This window comes from Lampetra fluviatilis, chromosome 29, assembly GCF_964198595.1.
Source record: "Lampetra fluviatilis chromosome 29, kcLamFluv1.1, whole genome shotgun sequence".
NCBI lineage: Eukaryota > Metazoa > Chordata > Hyperoartia > Petromyzontiformes > Petromyzontidae > Lampetra > Lampetra fluviatilis.
In genome coordinates this window covers 11,951,482-11,974,697 of record NC_136303.1, presented here as the reverse complement: position 1 = coordinate 11,974,697, position 23,216 = coordinate 11,951,482, and the positions used below count along the sequence as shown (strand labels likewise).

At 50.6% G+C, this 23,216-nt stretch overlaps 1 protein-coding gene across 7 annotated transcripts in view; it reads right to left on the bottom strand.

Annotated features, from left to right (window-relative positions):
- Positions 1-1,420: 1,420 nt before the first annotated feature.
- Positions 1,421-23,216, bottom strand: part of IGSF9B (immunoglobulin superfamily member 9B) — a 172,417-nt gene continuing 150,621 nt past the window's right edge. For 2 of the 7 annotated variants that reach the window (XR_013639435.1, XR_013639439.1), the window contains exons 17-25: positions 21,590-21,635; positions 14,929-15,437; positions 14,292-14,461; positions 12,491-13,227; positions 11,131-11,592; positions 10,393-10,493; positions 9,960-10,019; positions 8,980-9,013; positions 1,421-7,252 (exon numbers count right to left, since the gene is read on the bottom strand). Coding sequence is in view for 2 of the 7 variants with exons in the window: in XM_078870144.1 (XP_078726270.1) it covers positions 8,980-9,013; positions 9,960-10,019; positions 11,131-11,592; positions 12,491-13,227; positions 14,292-14,461; positions 14,929-15,437; positions 21,590-21,635 (2,018 nt within the window). In the remaining 5 variants the exon portion in view is untranslated. Of the gene's footprint in view, positions 7,253-8,362; positions 8,432-8,979; positions 9,014-9,959; positions 10,020-10,392; positions 10,494-11,130; positions 11,593-12,490; positions 13,228-14,291; positions 14,462-14,928; positions 15,438-21,589; positions 21,636-23,216 lie in introns of all 7 variants that reach the window. The other 5 variants (XR_013639436.1, XR_013639437.1, XR_013639438.1 and 2 more) reach the window with 5 other exon arrangements.

The window sequence follows — 23,216 nt, the reverse complement described above, 5'->3', positions numbered from 1 at the left end:
TTCTTATTAATAAATGTTTTAAAAACGGTTTATCTCTTTAAACACGGTGGGTGCACGAGCCCGAGAGCACAGCGACGTCGATCGTAAGATGTGCGGAGAGGTTGTTCACCGGCACAACGATGCACGACGCTTGGGCTGTCCTCTTTCTCACACACCCAAGACCTTGGCTCTCGTGACTCGATGTACGATCAGAGGTGGAGCATTCCTTCCCCAAAACACCGTGTTCTCCAGATCATAAGGTGCAGTTTTCCCTCCACTGTACACCAAAGCAAAGGCGTGCGTCTGATAATCTGGTGAGTGCGCGTGTGTTTGTGTGTGTGGACGGCTAGATTTGTGCGACTTCATTGACACAGGGGCACGAGTTTGGGGTGCCTCTTGCTCTCCAGAGCGTCTTATAATCTGGAGAATATGGAAACTGCAAAATGTCCACCTCTCTGCAGGCAGATGGCAGGCAAGGACAATTTCAAGCTGCCTTTTTCTACTTACGAGCACCAAAAAAGGCAATAGATTTTATTTATTTATTATGTGTTTCTTAAAGAGGCAACGAGGCTATCACATTGATGCCATACACGGGCAACAATGTCGGTCTGCTGCATAATCAACGTGGCGCGATGGGGAGCCGCAATGATTGCGGCGGACGTATCGCCACACACGTTGCCGTCAACTCCACGAACACTTCGCAACATTTCCTCGCAGCAATCTTACATTTTTTGCCAACCCTTTCACCTCAGCCAGGTTAGTTTAACACGTAGTAGTCATAGGCTTTTGCGACATGTTATCCACAAGAGGTTTTTGTTTTGCCGCTAGATCGCGTAAATATAAGTCGCATCAGATTGGCTCACAAGCAACGACATCACGTGTACCCCCTCGATGTAAGACCGGCTGTCGCCTGATGAGGCTGATTGTAATTGACGGCAATACGTCACGGTAGTCTACATGTAAATGTTGTGGCTTCACTCTCCAACACACTGGTGTGCTGAGCTAGTAACTAATTGGCACGTTCTGTTCACGTGACAAACCTTAACCAATTGACTGCGTCGAGTGGTTGCGGCGGGTTTAACGGCACATTTATATTTACGCGATCAAACGTAAAAAAGTACTCTATTCTTGGCAGGTTCATGACATTCCGTGAACTCCTTGGACGTAACCGCACACTCCAAACGCTCGGTTCTGTTCGAACGCCTGACCGGGCAGGGTTTGCGCCCTTTAACTTCCGTCGTGGCCCACTGGATAATAGCTGCCATGTATTTAGCCACCGCAGGAGAGGGGGCGCAAAACTTGCCGGCCACGGTTCAACCGCGTCTCCTCTGTGCCCCAGTTGCAGGTGAAAGGGTTCATGCAGGCCGCATGTGTCAAGCGGTAAAGTTGTCAGCTTCATGTGAATATCATAGTGCAAGATCTTTATACTAATACAAAGATAATATTGAACATCCATATATAAGTACGTAATTAAAATGCATTGTCTATGGTCAAACTATAAAAACAAGAGCTTGAAGATTGTATACAGGGATTCATATTTCTTAACGATTCTTCTTTTTCTGTGTGACCACGTGTAGTGTTGCACAAAGCAATATAACACGAGTTCAACGTCGCAAAAAGGGTTAATTTTCCAAATAGAAAATACAGCGAATCATAAGCAACATCTATAGCGTTTTAAATTGTACCGGCGTTCCAAGGCTGTGTTAATTTCACGATTGTAATATTCACGTTCAGATCAGCGTTATTAATCTCAGCATCCCAACAAGGTTCCTGTTCAGAATGTGAACCCTGCCGCTGCATAAAACTGTCATCGCCGTAATGTACTCTTGTGTGCGCGTCGCTCTCTTGCGTCTCTATGTACCCGGAAACGATACGCAGACGTATTGTAGCCGATGCGTCTCTCCACAAAATCTGGAAAACTTCAAGCGTTTCCTTTCCATCATGAAAAAAAAACCTGTGATGTTTCCATGAAAAATAATAAATGCTATGTAATGTAATTTGCAAAGATTCAGAAACGTGCGAAACGGGAAGACAGCCACAGCCAGTGCCAACAATTACCGAAACTCTGTGGTCCTATGTTGGTGATGTTTGGCCAAACTCTATCATTGAGTGTTTATTCCACGATGATGAGTTCGTGGAATAAAGTAACATTTTTTTTCTTCTAAATTTAGCACGAAAGTCAATGTACCGTGAAAAGGATACAAATTGTATTCCCTCCAAATAATAACGCAACATGAACAATAACATGGAGGCAGGTGGTCCAAACTTTCCAGAATGGAATATGAAAAGTGCACCCCTATTTATGTTTTACTGCAGTGACTCCAAGCAACGTGTGGTAAAAAGCACACAAATTGTTGTTCGAACGTATTTATTTATTAATGGCCATTTCCCGAAATATCATCTATTTGTACATTTATATTTCTCCAATTGAGAGCCACGGTTTTCTTGACGAATGTGTAGGAGTTCCCACAACTGGGCACTGTGGTCATGACCAGCTCCAGTTTGGTCTTGGAGGTTTCACTCCAAATCAGTCGAGTGGAATTACATTTTAATTGGGCTGCGTGACGATGTATGGAAGCTACCTGGCCTATCGCTCCACACGAAGTTCCTGGTTTTCTCAGCCACAGTTGTGCCCTCCCTTCTCTACGCTTGCGAAACATGGACCCCTCTAAAGGGACATCTTGAGCCGGTTTGAAACAATCAAGTGGCTGCCTCTGATCCATCCTGGGTTGAACTGGACTGGATTGTGTGAGGAGCTCACAGCTCCTCGCCAGTTCTGGACACAGTCCCACTAGTGAGTACATCTTGCTGTCAAATAACCATAATTTTGCCAACGAGTGGCAGAATGTTGGCCAAAATATATCCATGAATTGGTCCATTTAAGTTTAATTGGTGACTTAAAACTCCTGTGCGACTGAATGAATGTCTGAATGCAATAAAGCAACGATTATATAGTTGTTTGTGTTGCCAAAGTAATTGTCAAATTAGTGACAGTATTTGGTTGCCACTATAAATATTTACACGAAACAAGCCACTTCATTGGGCTATGATTTGTGGCCAGATCGCTTCTGTAAAAAAAGAGCTACATAGCTCAGTGGGCCTTACCTGGTAAAATAAAAAGTAGTTTAGTTGTAATTTTGTCTATTTTTGTATTCTTTAGATGTTCTATTACAATTTTTTTTTACCGTTGGTTGTAAAATTAGTTTTGTAATCCTGCAAGTCTCCTTTGTGCCCTTGTCATGGCTCGCCGTTGTCACTCTAGGTAATGTTAATTGACAATTCAGAATGTCAGCCATGGACATGGCAGCGGCGTGGTATGCCCGATTGAGGAATGTTTATCAGAAACGAGTCAAAGGGATTCGACAATGAGCACTGAGGCAGTACTCATCTGCAGGCTACAGCCCTGAGCCAGTGATGGAAACTACACGTTCCTATGGCGGGGGCGAGTCTATGCATAGGACAACCACTGGTGACTTCCTCACAAAGCGGTTGTCGCATGATGAGGCGGGTTTTAATTACCGGAAAAACGTCACGGTACTCAAATTGTAAATGTTGTGGGTTTACTCTCCAACACACCGGTGTGCTGAACTAATCACGAACTGACATGTTTAGTTTACGTGACAAACCCTTAACTAATTGGCTGTCGGGTGGTGGAGGGTTTAACGACACATTTATATTTACGCGATCTCACCAAAAAAAACCCTCTATTATGGATAAAGTGTTTATTTGATCGACCCCAAAGAGATGATGGGCTCAGTCAGCACCCAATCATGAATTGAACTCACAACCTTCCCTATTGCGAGCCGCTCACTCTGCCACCGAGCCATCCGGCCAGATGCAGTAAATACCGGGAGTAAGAACGTTCCGCGATGAGCATCCTGCAAAAATATTCAGCACAGCTATTTTGGTTTTTGCACCAGCAGGAAAAATGCAGGAGGCTTCATCTCTGCAGCTGACAATAAAATAACACAGCCTTGAAACGTCAATTAATGAAGGCCTTATACCGAACATTTACAGTGCGCTGATTTAAAAAATATTGAATCTGGCCCTTTTCCAACCAAACCGCAATGAAATGTAAGATTTTAACACGTGATCATTTGAGCATTTTTGATAGCAGCTACACAGTTTTACACGAGCCTAAAAATAAACTTTATTTTATATATCTCTTTGCAGTCCTTTGGTTCAATGAATAAGAGAAAGGTGGAGATCGGAAAACATTTTGATCTGGTCGCTTCAGAGTTCTCATATCCATTCACTGGTTGCAAGAACAGCGTGCAGATCGACGGTCGGCAAAATGCGCAGCCCTGCAATGTCCTGCTCACGCGAGCTACGTGCTCGAAGGATGCACTCACTCCAGGGATCCGCAATCTCCACCGTTTTCCCATCATCCCCGTTGGTTCTTGTATCGCGATTACCACTGCAACTCGCAGCGTCAACTGTCTTTGGTTGCCGTTTCAGCGCGATCTTTTCGTCTTCGGGTTCTGTGTAAATTTGGTTGGAAAAGAAAGACGATTAGGGATGGTTTTTCTTTTTTTGTACGATAAAAAAAATTACAATCCAAAATTTTGGCAAATTAAATATTGCTTCATATTTGTTACTTGCACCAATATATCAAAGGCCATGGACATACATTTTACAACCCCGCGCACACAAACAACACCACAAAACCCTAACGGTGCCGTTCACACCCAGGCTATGAAATCGTATTCACAATAAATAAATAAAAGACGACCGCCGAGAGCCGTACGCCGCTGCTGAAGGTGCCGCGTGAAGACGATTTGCATTTCGACGGCCTCCGAATGTCAGTGTGGGTCTCTGTCTGGCACCGAGAGGGTCACGGTGAAGAAACATCTCCTCGGCACAACTCTCTAGTCGTTTTCACAAAGGAGTATTTTTAGAGAAGCGAACGTCAATACACAAATCAAATGTAGCGTGGATCGTATTCAGTATGACGACTGTGACGGCATGTCATTGTGAGGGAGGTGATTGTCAGCAGGTATATCCTCGGTATAACTTGCAGGGCATGAACCGCAGGTGTGCTGATAAATCTGTTAAAACTTGCAACGTAATGTTAATGTTACAATTCATATTTGTACGCAGCTTTTGCGATTTTGATTGTTGTAATTGACGACGCATATTAAAATTAGTTTAAATCCGTATGCGGAGCATCGTGGTGACCGCATTGCGCTATGAACCCGAGTTCAATTCCCACTCAAGGCCAATAACAGTGGAGAATATTTATATCGCTCCTGGGCCTCCCCTAGGTCTACGTGGCCTCAAATGAGTATCTGGGGCGATGTGTAAACATCATCACTGGGGAAACAAAGGCATGGCGTTGGTCACCCACCCCCACGTGTGCCGTGTCTGCCTTCATAGGTGCTCGCTAACAGCACTTGCCCCAACAGTATGTGAAAGGCTACGTGGGGGATCTTTGTCTGTCACCAGATCTATGTAACTGTATTGACACCGGACTCAATTTTCGGGCAGCCCCCGTGTTACTTTCCGGAGCGTCTTTTAAAATATTGTCCAAGAACGTGGTTATCCTCTGTATTTGATTTTACACGCGTTCAAATTCTGCCGGCTTTTCCCAAAAATAATTTTTGGCGTTCGTAATGTCCATCAATGTTGTTGAATAAACAGGCAGTTTTTTTTCTACTTTCTCCGTAAGGCATAAAAGACACGCCGTATTTTACACGAACACACGCGCGCAGTGCGGAACGAATTCCAGAGATGTTTCCTCCCGGGCGGGTTGTATCATAACGTTTATGCAGCGGTAGCACCAGGTCAGTTACAAAACTCTATACGTGAAAGTTACAGCACCATAGGCCATCTCACCGGTGAGTGTGAATGTGCGCGCAATGCCACAGTTGCAATAGCCTCTTTAATACTACAGCTGTCAGCATTAGCAATGGATGTGGTGTTACGGCGAGTGGTAACCAATGGGTCGCGATAGTTCCGCACCATTCCGCCAACACTAAGTGCGTGCCGCGTTAGCGACCAGGGCAAGCGGCGTCACCCGGTTGACATAGATCCTGTACTATTTACAAATAAGTAATTTTTTTGTTTATAAATATGCATTTTATATTCGTAAAATTTAAACACAAAATTACAATATCTACTTGGCTAACTTGTATTAAATAAAGAGCACCGTTTGAATACTGCTGTATTTATATATTTCATTAATGTCTCGATTTCATCAAGACCTCTCAGCCTACTTATTTCGGCAGCGCGCCAATCGTTCGCGACGTCTGGAAGTCACTTTCTTTTAAGTGGCGAAAGATGAGAAGTTGAAAAAAATTATAATGACATCTGTAAATTTCTCCCAACTCTCTTGACTGAATGTCTTGTAAACAGACGTGACCTACGTTGGGTTTAGGTGTAGAGTATTTGCAAAACACACCACATAAAACCATTCAAATGATCAAAACACCATGAAGTGTCAGTAGAAATAAATTAGATGTTCATTAACTAGTAATTAGCCAAACTCAGCACTGTAAGTTTTTTTTGAAAAAAAAATATTTCAGGTTATGTCAAATAATTAGCACTTTTGTTTTAAATAATAACGCACAATATGATATAAAATTCGCTGTACGCACGACAACCGTATGTCAATTTGGAGCATGTGGAACTCGAGCGAGCGAACGTGCGTGAGGTGGAGGGCGATCGGGAAACAAGATGGCTGCCACGGAGTAGTCGGCTGAGCGCCGACGAAACTGAACGGGGGGGGCACCGCACCGCCCAACCGGGCCCAGCTGGGCCCCCCCGCCCCTCACCCCCACCGGGGGACAAGGCGCGCAGCGACATTGGCGGTGCATAGCGAGCGTCTTCCCAGAACCCCGGCGAGAGCGTGGGGGTTTCTTCCTTCGTCGAGGACGGTGGATGATCGCCGAGCTTCAACCGTCGCTACGGCATTACCTGCTGTTTGTCACGGGTGTAGTCGTCATGTGCCTTTTTGTTCAAGTTCATAGAGCTATGTTGTTATTAATTAAGGCTGATAAAAGTTGGCCAACATTTGTCGCGTTTGTCAATGTTCCTCAGCTCTTACTGCGAGCCACACACACACCTGTTTCTCTGCTGCTGCTACTGCTGTATCTCTGTGTATGAGTGTGTTTTGGAGATTTCCCTTCAGTCGTCATGACAGATGTATCTGTCTCACTCTCTCTCGCTCTCTCTCTCGCTCTCTAAGCAGCGTGTGCTTGGTACTGAGGTAGTAATTTCTCAGGCATTTGCAGCTCAGGTGATTGTGATGGATCGTGTCAGGAGATCCGCTGATCTATGGAAAAATAAACACAAGGCCATTCTTATTATGATGACTGTTATTAGTATTATTGTTCATTCGTTACATACGTGCGTAATCGTAACACAACACAGATCACGAATCGGCAGTCCCAACCCAAACCGACAACATTGACGTTAACCAGGTTTTATTCACCAGCAAAATATCTTTAGCAGATATTATTTTGCTGGTAAGAGGGCATTCTGGGTAAAGACAACCGCCCCCGAAATAGCTTGCAGATGGTAGCACTGGCAGAACGTACTCGAGACGTAATTATTGGGCTGTGGACGCGTTTGCCGCTTGCTGCAGGGGTTCACACTTCGAATCCAGCGGCTGCCCTGGTTAATACTTAACAACTCACCACCATGGGTGCCACTTTGGTGAGATGTTAACTACCCCGCCTAGCATACAGGATGTAGTGGGTTCGATCCCGACCATGACACCTGCTGTATATTTGGAGTTTGCATGTCCTCTCTCTCTCCCCGTGGTTGCGTGGATTTTTCCTTGGGTTCTCCGGTTTTCCCCTTCACATTTAGAATCAACATCACATGTTTAAGAGTATTTCGCTGCTATAAATTTCCACACGAAAATACACTTTGTTGAGCTATCATTTGTGGCCAGGTCGTTTCTGAAAAAAGAGCTACATAGCTTAGTGGGCCTTATCTGGTAAAATAAAAAATAGTAAAAAAAATTAGTTTAGTCTAATACTGCTGGTGTATTAACCGGAGTATTAATTGGAATTACACTCCGCGCCATCTGCTTCACAGCGAACATTGACGTTTCCCTGACGTCATTCGCAAAAGAAGGCCATGGTGTGCCGGCGTCGGGGTACAAATTTTACAAATTCGAAAATTACACCGCAAACGACTCAACTGTGATCACGCACACAGCGGTAGCCATCACCGCCCCCGCCACCCTACTGGCAGACTAATACCCCAAGTCACGAGCAAACCAGACTCCTCTTGGTCTCTTGAGATCTCAGGTGGTTACACGGTTCCTGGCCTGTGGTCCCCAGACCACTGGATGACCCACAATGCCGAAGGGCGTACTCCACAAAATACATTTCTTTCCACAAACACCAGATCCTTTACTGCGCGATGGACTAACCGTGGTTTGCGAGTCCAGAAGGGTTCAGAAGCACTGATCTGGAGGGCGTTTTGGTTCTACTCTTCCACCCTGGCCAGACGTATTGGAAGAAATTGAAGTAACCCACACTTTAATCCACCACTCGCGACCTGCCGACTAACCCAGTGTTCTTCATTGCAAGGCCCGTGAGCCACTGGTGGCCCCTGGTGGCTTTTAGTGCGGCTCCTGAAGTGCAACCCCCCTCCAATAAAACGTGTGAAAACACCCCCTACCATCATCGTGCTGCTGTCAAACCCCCAACGGTTTCAAACTTGTGGCGGCCCTCACACTGATGATGTCTTATCGGCGAACGTGGCCCCCCTTCTGAAAATTAGTGAAGGACATTGAACAAACCACGCCGTGGCCCGTTTGTAATGCTGCTGACCGGACAGATGCAGTGGCGCTCACGTTAAACAGCCACACTTTGAAAGCATATAAACATTCAACAGGTTTCGGAGTAGCGTACAGTGTTCAACATTTAATCAGTTCCGTTTAAAATGTAACGTTCATGGGGTTTAAAAAAAGATATATCATGATTACTTCTGCTCTCAACCAAAATTCAAGTTTATAATAATAATCTTGAAGGAAATGTTTCTCACCTAAATTAACGAGGATTTCCGTGGCGTGCCGCCCCTGCGAACATGAAGGAACAACAAATGAACCAACCGTTAATAATAGTAAAAATTAAAATGTATACAGCGTCGTTCATGCAAAAGTACATCTCACAACGCTGTACAGGACAACAGCAAAATATGATTTTAAATAAAAATAGTCTTTCGCAGAAAAACAACACACAGCACACTCAAACCAAGCTCAACTCAACTGTTACCAAACACAACGCAGCCACTATCATCGTCGTCATCATCAAACGTCGCCATGCAGAAGATTAAGAACATAATAAACGCTTCCTTCCCGTCCTTGTCACTCCACGCTCGCGCGACCCCATGGGCCGCACGGATTCATTCTGGGTGTGCGTCTCGTCAGCGCCATTGGTTCAACACAAGCAAACTCCGGACCAGTTTCAACATTCGTTGTTTAATCAGCAGTTCAGGATTGCTTGAAACAATGCTGACAAACTCCCAGATTTGAATGCGATTCACATTATAAACGCCCTTTCTGCAGGCTATTTACAAGAGGGTTATAATTGTTGTCAATATAAAATAACGTTACGAAGCCAGACCCAACACACCGGCAGTGTGGTGAGTGAGTGGGGTGGTTAGGTGAGTGAGAGGGTGAGTGAGTGTGTTGGGGCCAGCAGTGTAGTGAGTGAGCTGGGTGGGTAGGTGAGCGAGAGGGTGAGTGAGTGTATTGTGACTGGCAGTGTGGTGAGTGGAGTGGGATGGTTAGGCGAGCGAGAGGATGAGTGAATGTGTTGTCACGGACAGTGTGGTGAGTGGGGTGGTTAGGTGAGCAAAGGGTGAGTGAGTGTGTTGTCACTCGCAGTGTGGTGAGTGGGGTGAGCGAGAAGGTGAGTGAGTGTGTTGTCCCTGGCAGTGTGGTGGCTATGGTTCACGTCATACTGTTAGAGGGTGCATGATGGTTGTGACTGCATGGAGATGTTTCAATGAGAAGTGATCACCCTGGCGCTGCTGGTTTCAACTGCCCGGGGGCATCCCCAGTGTCGCCGGGGTCCTCCGACCTGGGTGACGACATGGGAGGGAAGGGGGTCAACGGAGCACCGGCTCGCTCCGGCCGCTCCACATGCGCCTGCTCTCGCGACTGCTGGCGAAAAGGGGCCCTCCCCTAGGAGCCCAATGGAGCCCCTTGTGGAGGATTATTGACCTACTCTTTCGGCCGGCCAGACGTCTTGGAAGAGGTTGGTGGGGAGTGCTCATATTTTACGCCGCCGCACGCGACCTGCTGCCGATCGGCTGGCTGTGGGGTAACCCGTTTATGCCACCGAGTGGACAGAGGTGGCGGGGGGATGGGGGGGGGGTTAATGAAGCCTTGCCCACCGCACCAGGAGATCGAATTAAAGTGGTGACCTCTACGTCACAGTCCTATGCGCTCACCGTTACGCCACAGCAGCGGCGGTATCCTCAACACCAGTTCGCCGCTCACTGCAGAGGCTCGTGGTCCTCGGTTCGAATCCAGCCGGCCGCCCTGGTTATTACTGCAACGCGCATTAACCAAAAAATACTACGCACCATCTCCTTCGCAGTGGATGCTAAAGATCACGTGGTGTCATTCGAGATAAATCTGGCAAATTGCGTGCTGGAGTCCTGGTCCAAATTTGTACCATTCGGAAAATATTTCGTGCCAATGAGATTACACGAAGCTCCCCCCTCTCCCACTCTACTAGCAGACTGATGCCCGCTTGCAGGTCAGGTACCGGCTCACATTGCGCTAACTATTACCTAAAACTTTTTTTATTTTAGTGACCTGGCTATCACAAATGATAGCTCAACGAAATGTATAACAGCCAAGTACTTAAAACGCACGTTGATACTAAATCTGGAGGGAAAAACCAGAGGAGTCGGAGAAAAATCCACGTGACCACAGGGAGAGAGACATGCAAACTCCAAATACACAAGCATCAGGGTCAAGATCGGACCCACTACCTCCTGCATACCGGGCGAGGTAGTTAACATCTCGCCACCGCTGAGCGCAGAGACAGCTGTCAAACGTGGCGAGGTGCGAGACGCGAGTTGCCCGTCGCAAAGAGGGAGAGCGCTCTCGGACGGCGCGGGCGCGCAGGGGGAGCGGCGCCACCCTCACCGTCACCCTCACTGTCGCTGCGAGGACAGTACCTGCTTTTCCTCCGAAACGCCGACGCCCCCTCCTTGAGCCCCTCGTCCTCCTCCTCGGGCGTGCTGTCCTCCGTCCTCGTGGACGAGGCCGTCCGTGCTTCGGGCCGCCGCGTCGAGCGCGGCGAAGCGCCCACCGAGGAGGACCCCACGCCGGCCGAACCCTCGCTGGTCGACGTGCCGGGCAGGACGTCCCCCTTGGGCGAGGCGGAGAATTCCCGCGGCTCTGTCCTGCTCTTCCCGGCGGCTGCCGCAACGGCGCCAGCACCGCCCGGCTCCGACCGGGGTGCGAGGGCCGGCGGGTGGAACCGCGGTGGGCGGTACGGGGGAGGGGCGCTGTACTCGGGCCCTGAGAAGGGCTGAGGACCATGGCTCATCGCGCTCGAAGGGCCCAGAGCCGCGATCGCGGACGGGATGTCTTCCCGACCCATCCGAATGTCCCTGGGAGGCATGGCTGTTGACATCCTGCAGAGCCCAAGAGACAACGTTCTGCTGCTGCCCCTATCAGCGCCATGGTGGTGAGATGTTAACTACCTCGCCTGGTATGCAGAGGGTCGTGGGTTTGATCTCGACCCTGGCACCTGTATATTAGGACTGTGCGTGTCTCTATCTCACTCCCTGTGTTCGTGTGGATTATTCTCCAGATCCTCCGGTTTTTCCCTCCACATTTAGAATCAACATACGTTCAGAGTATTTGCCTGCTATAAATTTCCACACAATAAGCCACTTCGTCGAGCAATCATTTGTGTCCAGGTCGCTTCTGAAGTAAGAGCTATATAGCTTAGTGGGCCTTACCTGGTAAAATAAAAATAGATTATCAGTAGCAGCCTACCTCGATGATTCATCGCTAATATTTTGGGTTGTAATTGATGATCTTGCAGAATCCGTGTCATTAGGACCCTCCACCCCCTGACCTCGGGTCTTCATAACACAAATTTGGCTAGATCATTACATGGACTCGCTCAAAAATCGATTTTGAATCATAATGTTGGCTGCGAACGTGTTAAGTTGACTTATCTCTGCTTGTTAAAATATATGGCATAAGAACAGACGAACTTAGAAGTATTGTTATACGGACTATTGCTGTGATGTAAAACAAACAGGATAACAAAATATTTATCATCAGCAGCACCCATGATCTATCCACTGTTTGATGTACCACAGCATCAGTGGGGGCAACTTAACTGCTTCCGCCTACAGAGTGTCTCTGTGGGATGAGACAAGGATGTCTTTGTGTCTCTATATACGAGGGGATGTGGTTTGTCAGAGGAATTGCTCAAGGCGATCGAAGCTGCTTGCAATCAGGTACAGCCGCCGGGGACAACACACGGGGGGGGGGGGGGGCTGCATACGCAACACCAACCTGATGCCGGCGCGCAGCTCGGGCTGCGTCCCCGAGTAGGAGACCGAGGAGGACGGCCCGCTGCGGGGAGAGCGCTGGAGCCGTGGTGACGGTGGCTCCAGGTGGACCAGGTCCTCATAGTTGGGTGGCACGTTGAGCCGTGCCTTGATGTCCCCGCTGGGCGAGGTGCCGCCGCCGCTGCGCGTCTCCTCCCAGCCCGACACGCTGTAGTACTGGGGGGGTGACACCGAGTACGCCGTGGCGGTGCGGCGCGGCGCCAGCGAGCGCGGCGCCGGCGTGCGCGGCGGCGACGACGCCACGGCGTAGCCCGCGGGTGAGCGAGGCGGTCTCGCCGGGTAGCCCGCAGCCGCCCCCCTGGTGGGTGACGCGGGGTAACCGGCGGCGGCGCGCGACAGGGACGACGAGTATCCCAACGCGGAGCGCGACGGAGAGACGGAGAATCCCGCCGGGGAGCGGGTAGGAGACCGCGGGTAGACGAGGAGCGAGCTGGGTGCCTGGTGCGAGCAGGAGAGGTCGGGCGAGGTGCCCGCGCTGCTGATGGACAGCACGAGCTTCCGCCACTGGCCGGGAGAGAAGGACCTCTGGCGGCTCTCCACGTGCAGGATGGGAACGGCGCTCTCGAAGCCCTCGCTGGGCCTGCCCACACCGCCGTGGCCATGGCCGGGCTCGTGGGCCGCTCTGCGCTGACGGATGGGCATGGGGAGCGGCCCCTCGAGCATGCCGATCACCTCCGACTCCTGCGCGAGCGAGTGCGCACGTCACCACGTGCGTGCGCGTCACCACATGCGTGCTTGTCACCATGTGCGTGCATGTCACCACGTGCGTGCATGTCACCAAATGCGTGCTTGTCACCAAATGCGTGCTTGTCACCAAATGCGTGCTTGTCACCATGCGCGTGCGTGTCACCAAATGCGTGCGTGTCACCAAATGCGTACTTGTCACCAAATGCGTGCTTGTCACCATGTGCGTGCATGTCACCACGTGCGTGCGTGTCACCACATGCGCGTCACCGCGTGCATGTGTGTCATCGCGTGCACGTCACCAAGTCCACGCCATGTACACGTCGGTTGTTACCCCGGACACCCTGGCTAATGACACGTTCCACCTCAAATGATTTTCCCGGTAGAGAACAAAAAATCTTTGGACAAATTCATAAATCCGAAATAGTATAACCCCGATCTCGTTTGCCATTCAGTGACCGTTGAGATATTTTATTCTCGGACAACTTTCCTTCCAGAAAAAAAAACACCTAAAGTGTATACATTTCCTGTGAACGTTTGTATATTTTATCATTATTATTCAGGTTTGATTCGTAACATCAAGATGCTAATTGTGGGCACGTACAGTAATTTTATACAGGAATTCAAATTCCACAGCACATCTACAGGGAATACAAATAATATTGAGTGTCTCATATCAACAGATTCCACTTCATTATTCCTGCATAGCTCTCCGATGTGTTTTAAGTTCATACCACGTGTCATTTGGCACGATGTCCGACGTTTCGCTCCACGTCCTGGGAGCTTCTTTAGGGACAATTCAGGTAATAATTCGGTTCCTGAAGAAGCTCCTAGCATGTGGAGCGAAACATCGGACATCGTGCTGAACATCACACGGCACGAACCGAATGCACCTGGGAGAGGTATGTGAGTGCCTGGGCAGCAATTCACAGGTGATTTTGGACAAATCCCAACTCAAACTCCAACACAGGTCGTCTGTCTCTGACCGAGCAGACTGGAATACACATCCAGCTGCGCTTGACTGCACACGAGAAGCCGCGCGGTGGGGGCGAGGTGCGTACCGGCTGCCTTTGCGCTCCGATGCCATAGAGGAACCTCGAGTCCTCCCCTTGACCCCTGGGGTGCCTTGCTTCCATGCCCTTTGACCTCCCGGCATCAGCGCGGTGGGCGTATGGCGAGCGGCTGGACGTGCCGCTTACCTCCCGGCCAAACTGCGAGCCGCGCGGCGGTCCTGGCGGGCACACGCGGTGGCCAGTTGGCACACGTCCATCGCACACAACCATCGCCGCCGCGACCCCTTGTGAATGTGGTCATTTGATTCTGCACCACACAGCGCCACACCGCTTCCTGCCTGAAACGACGTGGAGGGACGAGGCCGTGGACAAGTAAATTCGCGCTTGGGAGGAGAGCTCCACAGGCAAATAATCTTTGGCCGATTTCTGACAAAAGATAATAAGGTGAAGGTGCAGCCCTGCAAGTGTCAGTTGTTTGCTCATGCCACTTTTGGCAGAACGGCCTCCACTAGTGGAACCCCCTGGAGAGAGCCCCTCTAGAGGGTAATTGGCCTACTTTGTAAGAGGTGTGACGTACCCTATGCTTTGGTCCACTACACGCGACCTGCTGATCGATTGTGGTTTTCCAATTTCTACTGCTGACTGGGCAGCTGTAGAGAGCGAGAGGAGGGAGGGAGACTCCTACCCCCCATAGCTGCCGCTGCCTCCCCTTCCATGTCCGAGTGCTGGAACTCCGGGTACATCTCCATGTCGCGGACAAAGGGGAAGCCCCGGATCCTCCGCTCGGACCGCGGACTCCGCTCGTCCTGCGTCTCGGCTCGCCGGGACGGCGGCACCTCCTCCACCTCCTCGCCGTCCACCGTGAAGCGCCCGTCGGGCCCGCGGCTGATGAGCTCGATGGGCCGCGCGTCGCGTTCATGCTTGGAGACGCTGTAGCGGCCGTGGCCGGAGCCGCGCGTCAGCTTCTCGTAGAGCGACAACTTCGGCCCGCCGGCGTGCCGCCCGTCGCCAGGCCCGCCCGCCCCCTCCGTCCTGGCGTAGCCGTCGGCGGACGCCACGGCCGCCGCGGCCGCCCCCATGGCCTCGCCGAACGGCTCCTGGTCGTTGTCGTCATCGTCCGTCTCGAGGCCCGTGCGGGATTCCCGCGAGCCGGCGCGCGCCCGGTCCGCTCCGTTCGCTTTGTCCAGAGAAGACCTGCAGACGGCACGCGGTTTGCGAGGTCAACGGAGGTCGCCCGTCCGTTCTGTGCGGATGTAGGCTCCGGGTCTACCGATGGCCTGCGGGGGGAGGTGGGGTCCCTGACTATGAGGACGCTTGCAGCGACGCCCGCCCGGGGATGGCGACTCCTCAAGGGGTCTCCTCCCCCCCCCCCCCCGCAAATGATTGCGGCTTCAGACCGTGTTCGCTGTCTGCCTGCGATGCGTTTCCGTACTTTCGATTATGACCACTTGGGCCTCATCTATGTGCTGTGAAGAAGGGCCGTTGCCCATAACGTCGCCTATTATAATGTTTTTTTCTTATTATACGTGTTGAGTTTTTTCCGTTATGGTCGGGAGGGTACAAGAGGGATCGTGAGGAGCTATAACCAGGCGAGACCTGCGTGATAGGTAACACACATCGCAGGCGGCAATAAAAGTTCGACAAATCAAACAATATAGCGTGCAGCTTCAAAAACAACCTAAAACACACCAGATCGAACTTTGAACAGCAAACTAAGATTATAATTACATTAAACAGATGCTTGAAAAAATATTCTCCATTAAAAAATCAAACGTTGAAAACAAAGACCAAATGAGAGATACAAACCAATGATGTGCGGGGGATTGACAAGGCCTCACCGTGCGCAGGCGAGGAGTGGAGTCGACCACCTCCGCTCACGATGTCCGAGTAAATGGCAGAATAACGAAACGCGCCATTGCCGCCGATATTATGACTCATACGTTGTTGTGTAACCCTTCGCCACCCGACGCGGCCAAATTAATTTAATTACCACATGGTGTAAGAGCGCTAACATGCCAACTGTGGTGACCATTGGCCCAGATAAATTAAACTGCGATGTACGTAGCCAACTGTGCTAATCGGAGCTGCGGGGGGAGAGGGGGGGAGGACAACAAACTAAACACACAAAAAACAGTGTCTAAAGAAATGAGTTTTAAATCTAGGTTTAAGAGTGCACAGCTCCAGCGGCTTAATGTGGAGTGTTCAAAATCGGTTGGTTATGCGATGTGGTGATACCTATTTAAGAAGTCAGGTCAGGTCACAAGGTTATTTTTACTTGCTTTCAAGACCTGAAGATACTCAATGCAGTTGCAAAAGCAAAAATGTTATGTATATCCAGTCGCCTGATTTGACTGTGAGAATCGTCCCTGGACTTTGTGGTGTGAGCTGAACCGTCAAGAATCGGCGCGTGTCGTTGGACCCTTATCCGGGTGACAATTCATCGTCTCTTGTTTTGGCTGCGTGGGGTGGTGGAAATGTTTCACGATACAAAAACAACAACCGGCCAGATCATTACGTAGCCAGACCCAAAAAAGTATTTATTTGCCATCGAATAACTTGCCAACAGCTGACACGGTTGACTTCGTTCGTGAGTGAAGTACAGGGACAATGTTACACTACGTGAGGATCACACTGCATCGGATATCGCAGTTTTATTGGTTCTGGGCCCCCCAGCACCTACACAGCCACGTGATTTTGGAGGCGGATTAGAGGAGATGCATCCTCATTCACGATGGAGCTCATAGTGTTGAAGGGGGACTGGGCTAATCTTGTGGCACATACAGAGAGACACGCAAACTCCAAATATACAGCAGCCGTCAGGGTCTGGATCGAACCCACGACCTGCTGCATACCAGGCCAGGTAGTTAACATCTCGCCAACCGTCGCGCACTGCTGGCTCAGCGCTGTGACCTCCGAGGCACGCACACGGCCTGCCTCGAGCGGGCTGGCTCATGTGGCCTGGCTCTAGCAGGCCGACTCATGCGGGCTGGTTCTAGCAGTCTGGTTGACGCGGCCTGGCTCTAGCAGGCTGGCTCACACGGGCTGGCTCTAGCTGGCTGGCTCTAGTGGGCTGGCTCTAATGGGCTAGCCCACACGGCCTGGCTCTAGCGGCCTGGCTCTACCTGGCTGGCTCTAGTGGCCTGGCTCACACGGCCTGGCTTTAGCTGGCTGGCTCTATCTGGCTGGCTCTAGTGGCCTGGCTCTAATGGGCTAGCCCACACGGCCTGGCTCTAGCGGCCTAGCTCTAGCTGGCTGGCTCTAGCTGGCTGACTCTAGTGGGCTGGCTCAAATGGCCTGGCTCTAGCTGGCTGGCTCTAGCGGCCTGGCTCACATGGCCTGGCTCTAGTGGGCTAGCTCACGCGGCCTGGCTCTAGCGGCCTGGCTCTGGCTCTAGCGGCCTGGCTCACACGTCCTAGCTCTAGCGGCCTGGCTCTAGCTGGCTAGTTCTACTGGCCTGACTCATGCGGCCTGGGTCACGTCGAGCTTGCAAGTCGCCAGGCACGCAGGGTCGTGCGTTCCCTGTCGGAACGTTTCTGCGTAGTAAGGCGGGGGAGGGGGGGGGGGTTCAGAGACAGCGAGCCCTGCGCCGTCGCATGTCTGTCCGAGTGTCTGTCCGTGCGTCTGTCCGAGGGTCAAACGGCATCCCGAACCACGTCACATTCGGCAACACGAAAGAGCATGTAGCAAAAAACAATGGTTTATTCGTAACACGATAAGTGAAACATGTGCACGTCATCTTCACCGTTGTCACACCGCAGTGCGATTGACACCGTTACCGTATCATCAAAGGAAGCACCAAGTAAGCAACAATTTTTGAAATCAATCCACGATCATCGGCGTCACACAGGCTTCTCTCACGTGCATGTGCAATGTGCTCTCTGAGCAAAGGCGCTCTCCCATTGTAACGCAGTCTACACGCGTCTCCAGATGCCGTGTCCAGACGCTGCTTACATTCAAATTACGTTGCCTTGAACCTCATTCCAGTGCCCCGAACCCTCACGAATTGCATATAATTCACCAGTGCTAGCACTGTCCTCAGCACCTCCCCTTCCCTTTGACAAAGGGCAGGGACCGACCTGTTGCTCACGCACCTACAGGCAGTGGCCAACTTGCTGCACCTCCCACATCTGCAGCCACACCCTAAGACACCAGTCGCCCCCGACTCCCGACAACATCAAGCTGCTCGACATCTAAATTGCATTGCACTTCAGTCTTGACTTAAGCACCACGAGATTCAAGTAGAGAGCGACGGCACACGATTAAATATGGCACGCAAATCACAGGTGGCGGCGCCAGTGTGTTGGGGCACGATGCAGGGGAAGGCCCGTGTCTCGTCACCTCCACTGGCCACGGCATTACCGGCCACCTCTTCCGTGATAGAAGTCAAGGGATGTAACGGAAATATAACATTTTTTTCTCACATTAATCACATTTGCCACCCATTTGTTCTATTAAAATTGGCTCAATGTTCGAGACAAAAAAAGCGCCGTTCAATCGCAGTTTTTGTTGTTGTTCCAACAACATTCGGTATTTTTCAAAACGCCACAATCAACACATTGCATAGGCAAGCCATTCACATGGGTGTCTGGGCTGTTGTTTTACAGTTGCACCTGGGATTTCTCAGATGAAATCAGCACCAAGAGTTTTACGCTCGGTGAAATGCATGAAGAACACGATTTGTCTTTGTCTGTATATATGTCGACTTCTTTCGCACCGTAATTAGACAACTGTGCTAATCAGAGGATTCCGGGGGAAGTACAACAAACTAAACACAAAAAAGCATTTTTAAAGAAATCTGTTTTCAATCTAGATGTAAAAGTGCATAGCTCCAGCGGGTTCCTAATATCGGAAGGAAGAGCGTTCCAGACGGCCACAGAAGTGCATTTGAAAGCGTACACTGCAGTGGCCGCCCTTGTTCAATGATTAGCTAAAAGCCGCTGCTGCTGCGCGGATGACCAGAGTTTCCGTGACAGTTTATGCGTGACAGTGGTTAATGACCACCGGTGATTATATTTTATTTATTGCGTTTCTTTACCTAGGAAAACCTCCTGGCAAAGAGTCTTGAGACTCTTTGTTGAACTTATTTCACACCGTTTGTAGCCAACCGAGGGTCGTGCCAAGTTACTGCAGTAGGAGGGGATGTTGCTTCGTGTTCAATCCCAATTGAGTAATTTGCAGGTGATTTGTGAGGATTGGGATGTTTGACTATTACCACTTATATAGCGAGTGTTTTTTTTTACTCCTGGAGGGAACCATAGCGCACAGAGGAAACCCGTGAAGAACAGGGGGAGAGTGGCGTGCTGGTGCGTGCCGCTCACACACTGTGCGACACGGTGGTGATGGTGAAGGTTGGTCATACAGAGAGACGTACAGGGCACCCGGCGGTTTCGGACCAACAACCGTGACCCGCGCAATGGACAGGAGCAATGACGGCGAGCATACGTCTTTTCATTCGCGATTTGGGCGTTCATCGCACCGTAGTGGTTTAACGCCAACTTTCATAGAGGCTCACGCGACCCTCCCAGGGTGGAGACACTTCCGCCAGCAGCGACCATACCAAGAAATTACAGGACTATGCCTTTACCTTTTCACAATGAATGTGTGGTTAGCGTCCAGTAGCCCATGGTTAGCGGTCGGTACACCGTGGTTAGCATGGTTAGCGGTAGGTACACCTTGTGTAACAAATACAATATAATGAGGTTCACAGTGGCGTCAAATGATGGTACAGGAGGTGAAGCGGTGTTGGGGATACTTGAGAGAAGAGCCTGGAATTATCTGGATGTGGCTAGGGGCGGGGTGACAACCCCCACTGGCACCTTCCAGTATGAAAGGGGCTGGCTGCTAGAGCAGCACCAGCAGAAGAATAATAAGCAGCAGCACCAGAAGCAGCAAAAGCAGCACCAGCAGCAGCAGTGAGCTGAGCGAGCAAGGCAGCTCACTCTGGGGAGGGAGCAAAGGCCTAAGGCCTGGAGTGAGGATTAGAAGGGAGAAGGCAGGAATCAAGATCCAGCCTACTGTAGGCCTCGGGGACCGACGCCTAATATCTCACTGCTGGTTTCCTCATCCCATGGATTTAATATGCGTTGTGGCTATTCGGGGATATCCGTGGGCTGTCTACAGTGTGTGTGGACAGTAGAATAGGTTTTAGTGCTGTGTATAAAATAGTGAAACGGCATAACGACCGCCACTACTGAGCTGTTATGTGTGGTGTGTGTGCGTGGTGGGATTGCATAGGGTCATAGGAGCAAGTGTTTTCGAGAGTGAGCCATGTGTGTTTCTGTTGATTTGTGAGTTCAGGGGGTTTGGGGCCCTATTAGTGGGGTGGGGGCTGCACACTTCTCCCTCTACTGTCTGTAACCCAGCATAAGCAAAGAAGTACAATTGCTTCGGCCCTTAAAAGCCTGGTCCGTGGGTATCTCTCCACTACATTGCATTGTGGGGCTGACCGGCCTGCACCATATTTCACCATGGTGGAGGTTATTGTGTAGTGACGTCATACCATGGTTAGCGGCCGCTACACCGTGGTTAGCGGTAGGTACACCATGGTTAGTGGTAGTTACACGTTGGTTAGTGGTAGGTACACCATGGTTACTGGTAGGTACACCGTGTTTAGCGGTAGGTACATCATGGTTAGCGACTGGTACACCATGGTTAGCGGTCGATACATGATGGTTAGGGACCGGTACACCATGGTTAACGACCGGTTACACTCTGGTGAAGCGGCTGGTACACCCTGGTTAGCGGCCGGTACACCATAGTTAGGGGCTGGTACACCCTGGTTAGCGACCGCTATACCACAGTGAGGGGCTCGTACAACATGATTAGCGACCGCTATACCACAGTGAGGGGCTGGTACAACATGGTAAGCGACCGCTATACCACAGTTAGGGGCTGGTACAACATGGTTAGCGGCTGGTAGACCACGGTTAGGTGCCGGTACACCACGCGTTAGACCGACAACAGGGGTTAAGGGGCCATGCAACATGACTTGTATAAAACCCGTGCCGTAGCGGGGCCAGGGCAGGCTCGCGGTGTCCAGGCCCGCGACCAGTTGCACCAAACAACTCCGGTGGAACACTCCCCGGGCTTCCAATCCAATTCAGAATCATTGTCGGCGTTGCCGAGACGCTGACTGATGACAACCGGTCACGAGTGCTCGCTGCTAAAATTAAGCACTGCCGCCAAGGAAGGCTGTCTGGCCGATGGGATGTTTGAAAAAATACTCGTGCGTAGAGATGGCTATAATTTTCTCATTTAAATCGACGGCAACGTTCACTCGAGGTGTCACAACGCAACGGGCCCCTGGGCCTCCAATACCAGCGGTGAGGATCGTGCGTTCCACTCACTCAGATTCTGTCCTCTTCTTACAGTGGGTGATGGAGAGGTGAGGCACTGGAACGGACAACAACAGGCACCGGTTACGCGCAGTCTCGACCTCACCCACTGCATTCTTGCGAGAGAAGTTCAAGGAGTTGCCCACTGATAGTTGATAGTATACTTTTGGCATTCGCACTGCCATTCTTAGCAGCGCGAGGCTACCACGAAGACGTCTCAGCGTTTAATGGACACGGTCAGCAGTGACGTCACAGGAGAGGGCGGTGGTGATGGTTGCTGTACGTAAAGCCAATCGAGTTAAGCTGAGGTGTTGTTATTCTAATTTGGACCGCGAAGCCGACACACGATGGCCTACTTCTTTTTCAAACCGCTTTGCAGTGATTTTGTTTGAATGTCCGCCACTGCACAGCAGTGTGTTGAATTGTAACTGTTGTGGGTTTACTCTCGAACACAACCGGTGTGCTGAACTAGCAACTAATTGTTTACATGACAAACCTTTACTAATCACCTGTGTTGGGTGGTGGCGGGTTTAACAACACATTCATATTTACGTGAACTAACCCAACAAAAACCTATATCATGTCTTTACCAATGTTCGTGGAGGTCTTCCAGTGTCAAACCGCAACATATCTCAGGACAACCACGTGTACATACTGGTCCCTGCCCTGTGTCCCTTCAACAACCCCACACCAACCCGCGTGGTGAACCATGGTCAAACTGCTCCCAAGCAGTTTGACCATGCTTCCTCTATTTGCGAATCGAGAATGGGATGAACGCATTCTTTTATATCTCCCTCCCCTGCACCCCCAGTTGGTTGACAGAAAACCCTGCTGCTCTGCACGGATAGGCGCATTCGGGCCTTGCAAAGCCTGAGAAGGGCTCTCCCCTTTCTCCCCCCTCCCCTTCTTCCCTGTTTCAACATGGTCCAGTTGAGATTTGCGGTTCAAGCACCCCCGTGACCACCTTGGTTAATGTTGCACGCACGCGAACGGGTGAATGCGAAGCCAGTCTCCTTGCTCCGCAGTGGACGTGGTTAACGGTACCGCCGACGTCACTGGAAAAAAAGAGTTGGCCATCGCGTGTCGGTGTCAGGGACCAAATTTGACCACTTATCTCGTAAACTACCAAATAAAGGAAAGAAAAAAAACCACGTGGGAACATCGTCCCCCTCGGGCAGACGAAAGCCCACTTGCAGGTCAGGTGCTGCGTTCACTCTGCGCCGCACAGAGGCGGCTTCCACCGGTGGGTCCCCCTAGGATAGACCGCGGTGCGGAACGGTAACGTTTGAGTCTCGACGCGAGGCGCTGGCCGCGATGGAAGCGCCGCATGCGGCGGAAGATGTGCAGCCGTGGTAGTGGCGACATGTTAACTACCTTGCTTGGTATACAGGAGGTCGTGGGTTTGACCCCGACCCTGATGCCTTTATATTTGGATTTTGCGTGTCTCTCAATCTCTCTCCCGTGGTGGCGTGGATTTTTGCCGGATCATCCGTTTTTCCCTCCTCATTTGGAATCATCGTGCATTTAGAGTATTTGGCTGCTATACATTTCCACATGATGATAAACCACTTCGTTGAGATATTATTTGTAATAGCCAGGTGGCTTCCAAAATTAAGCTATACAGCTCAGTGTTCCTTAC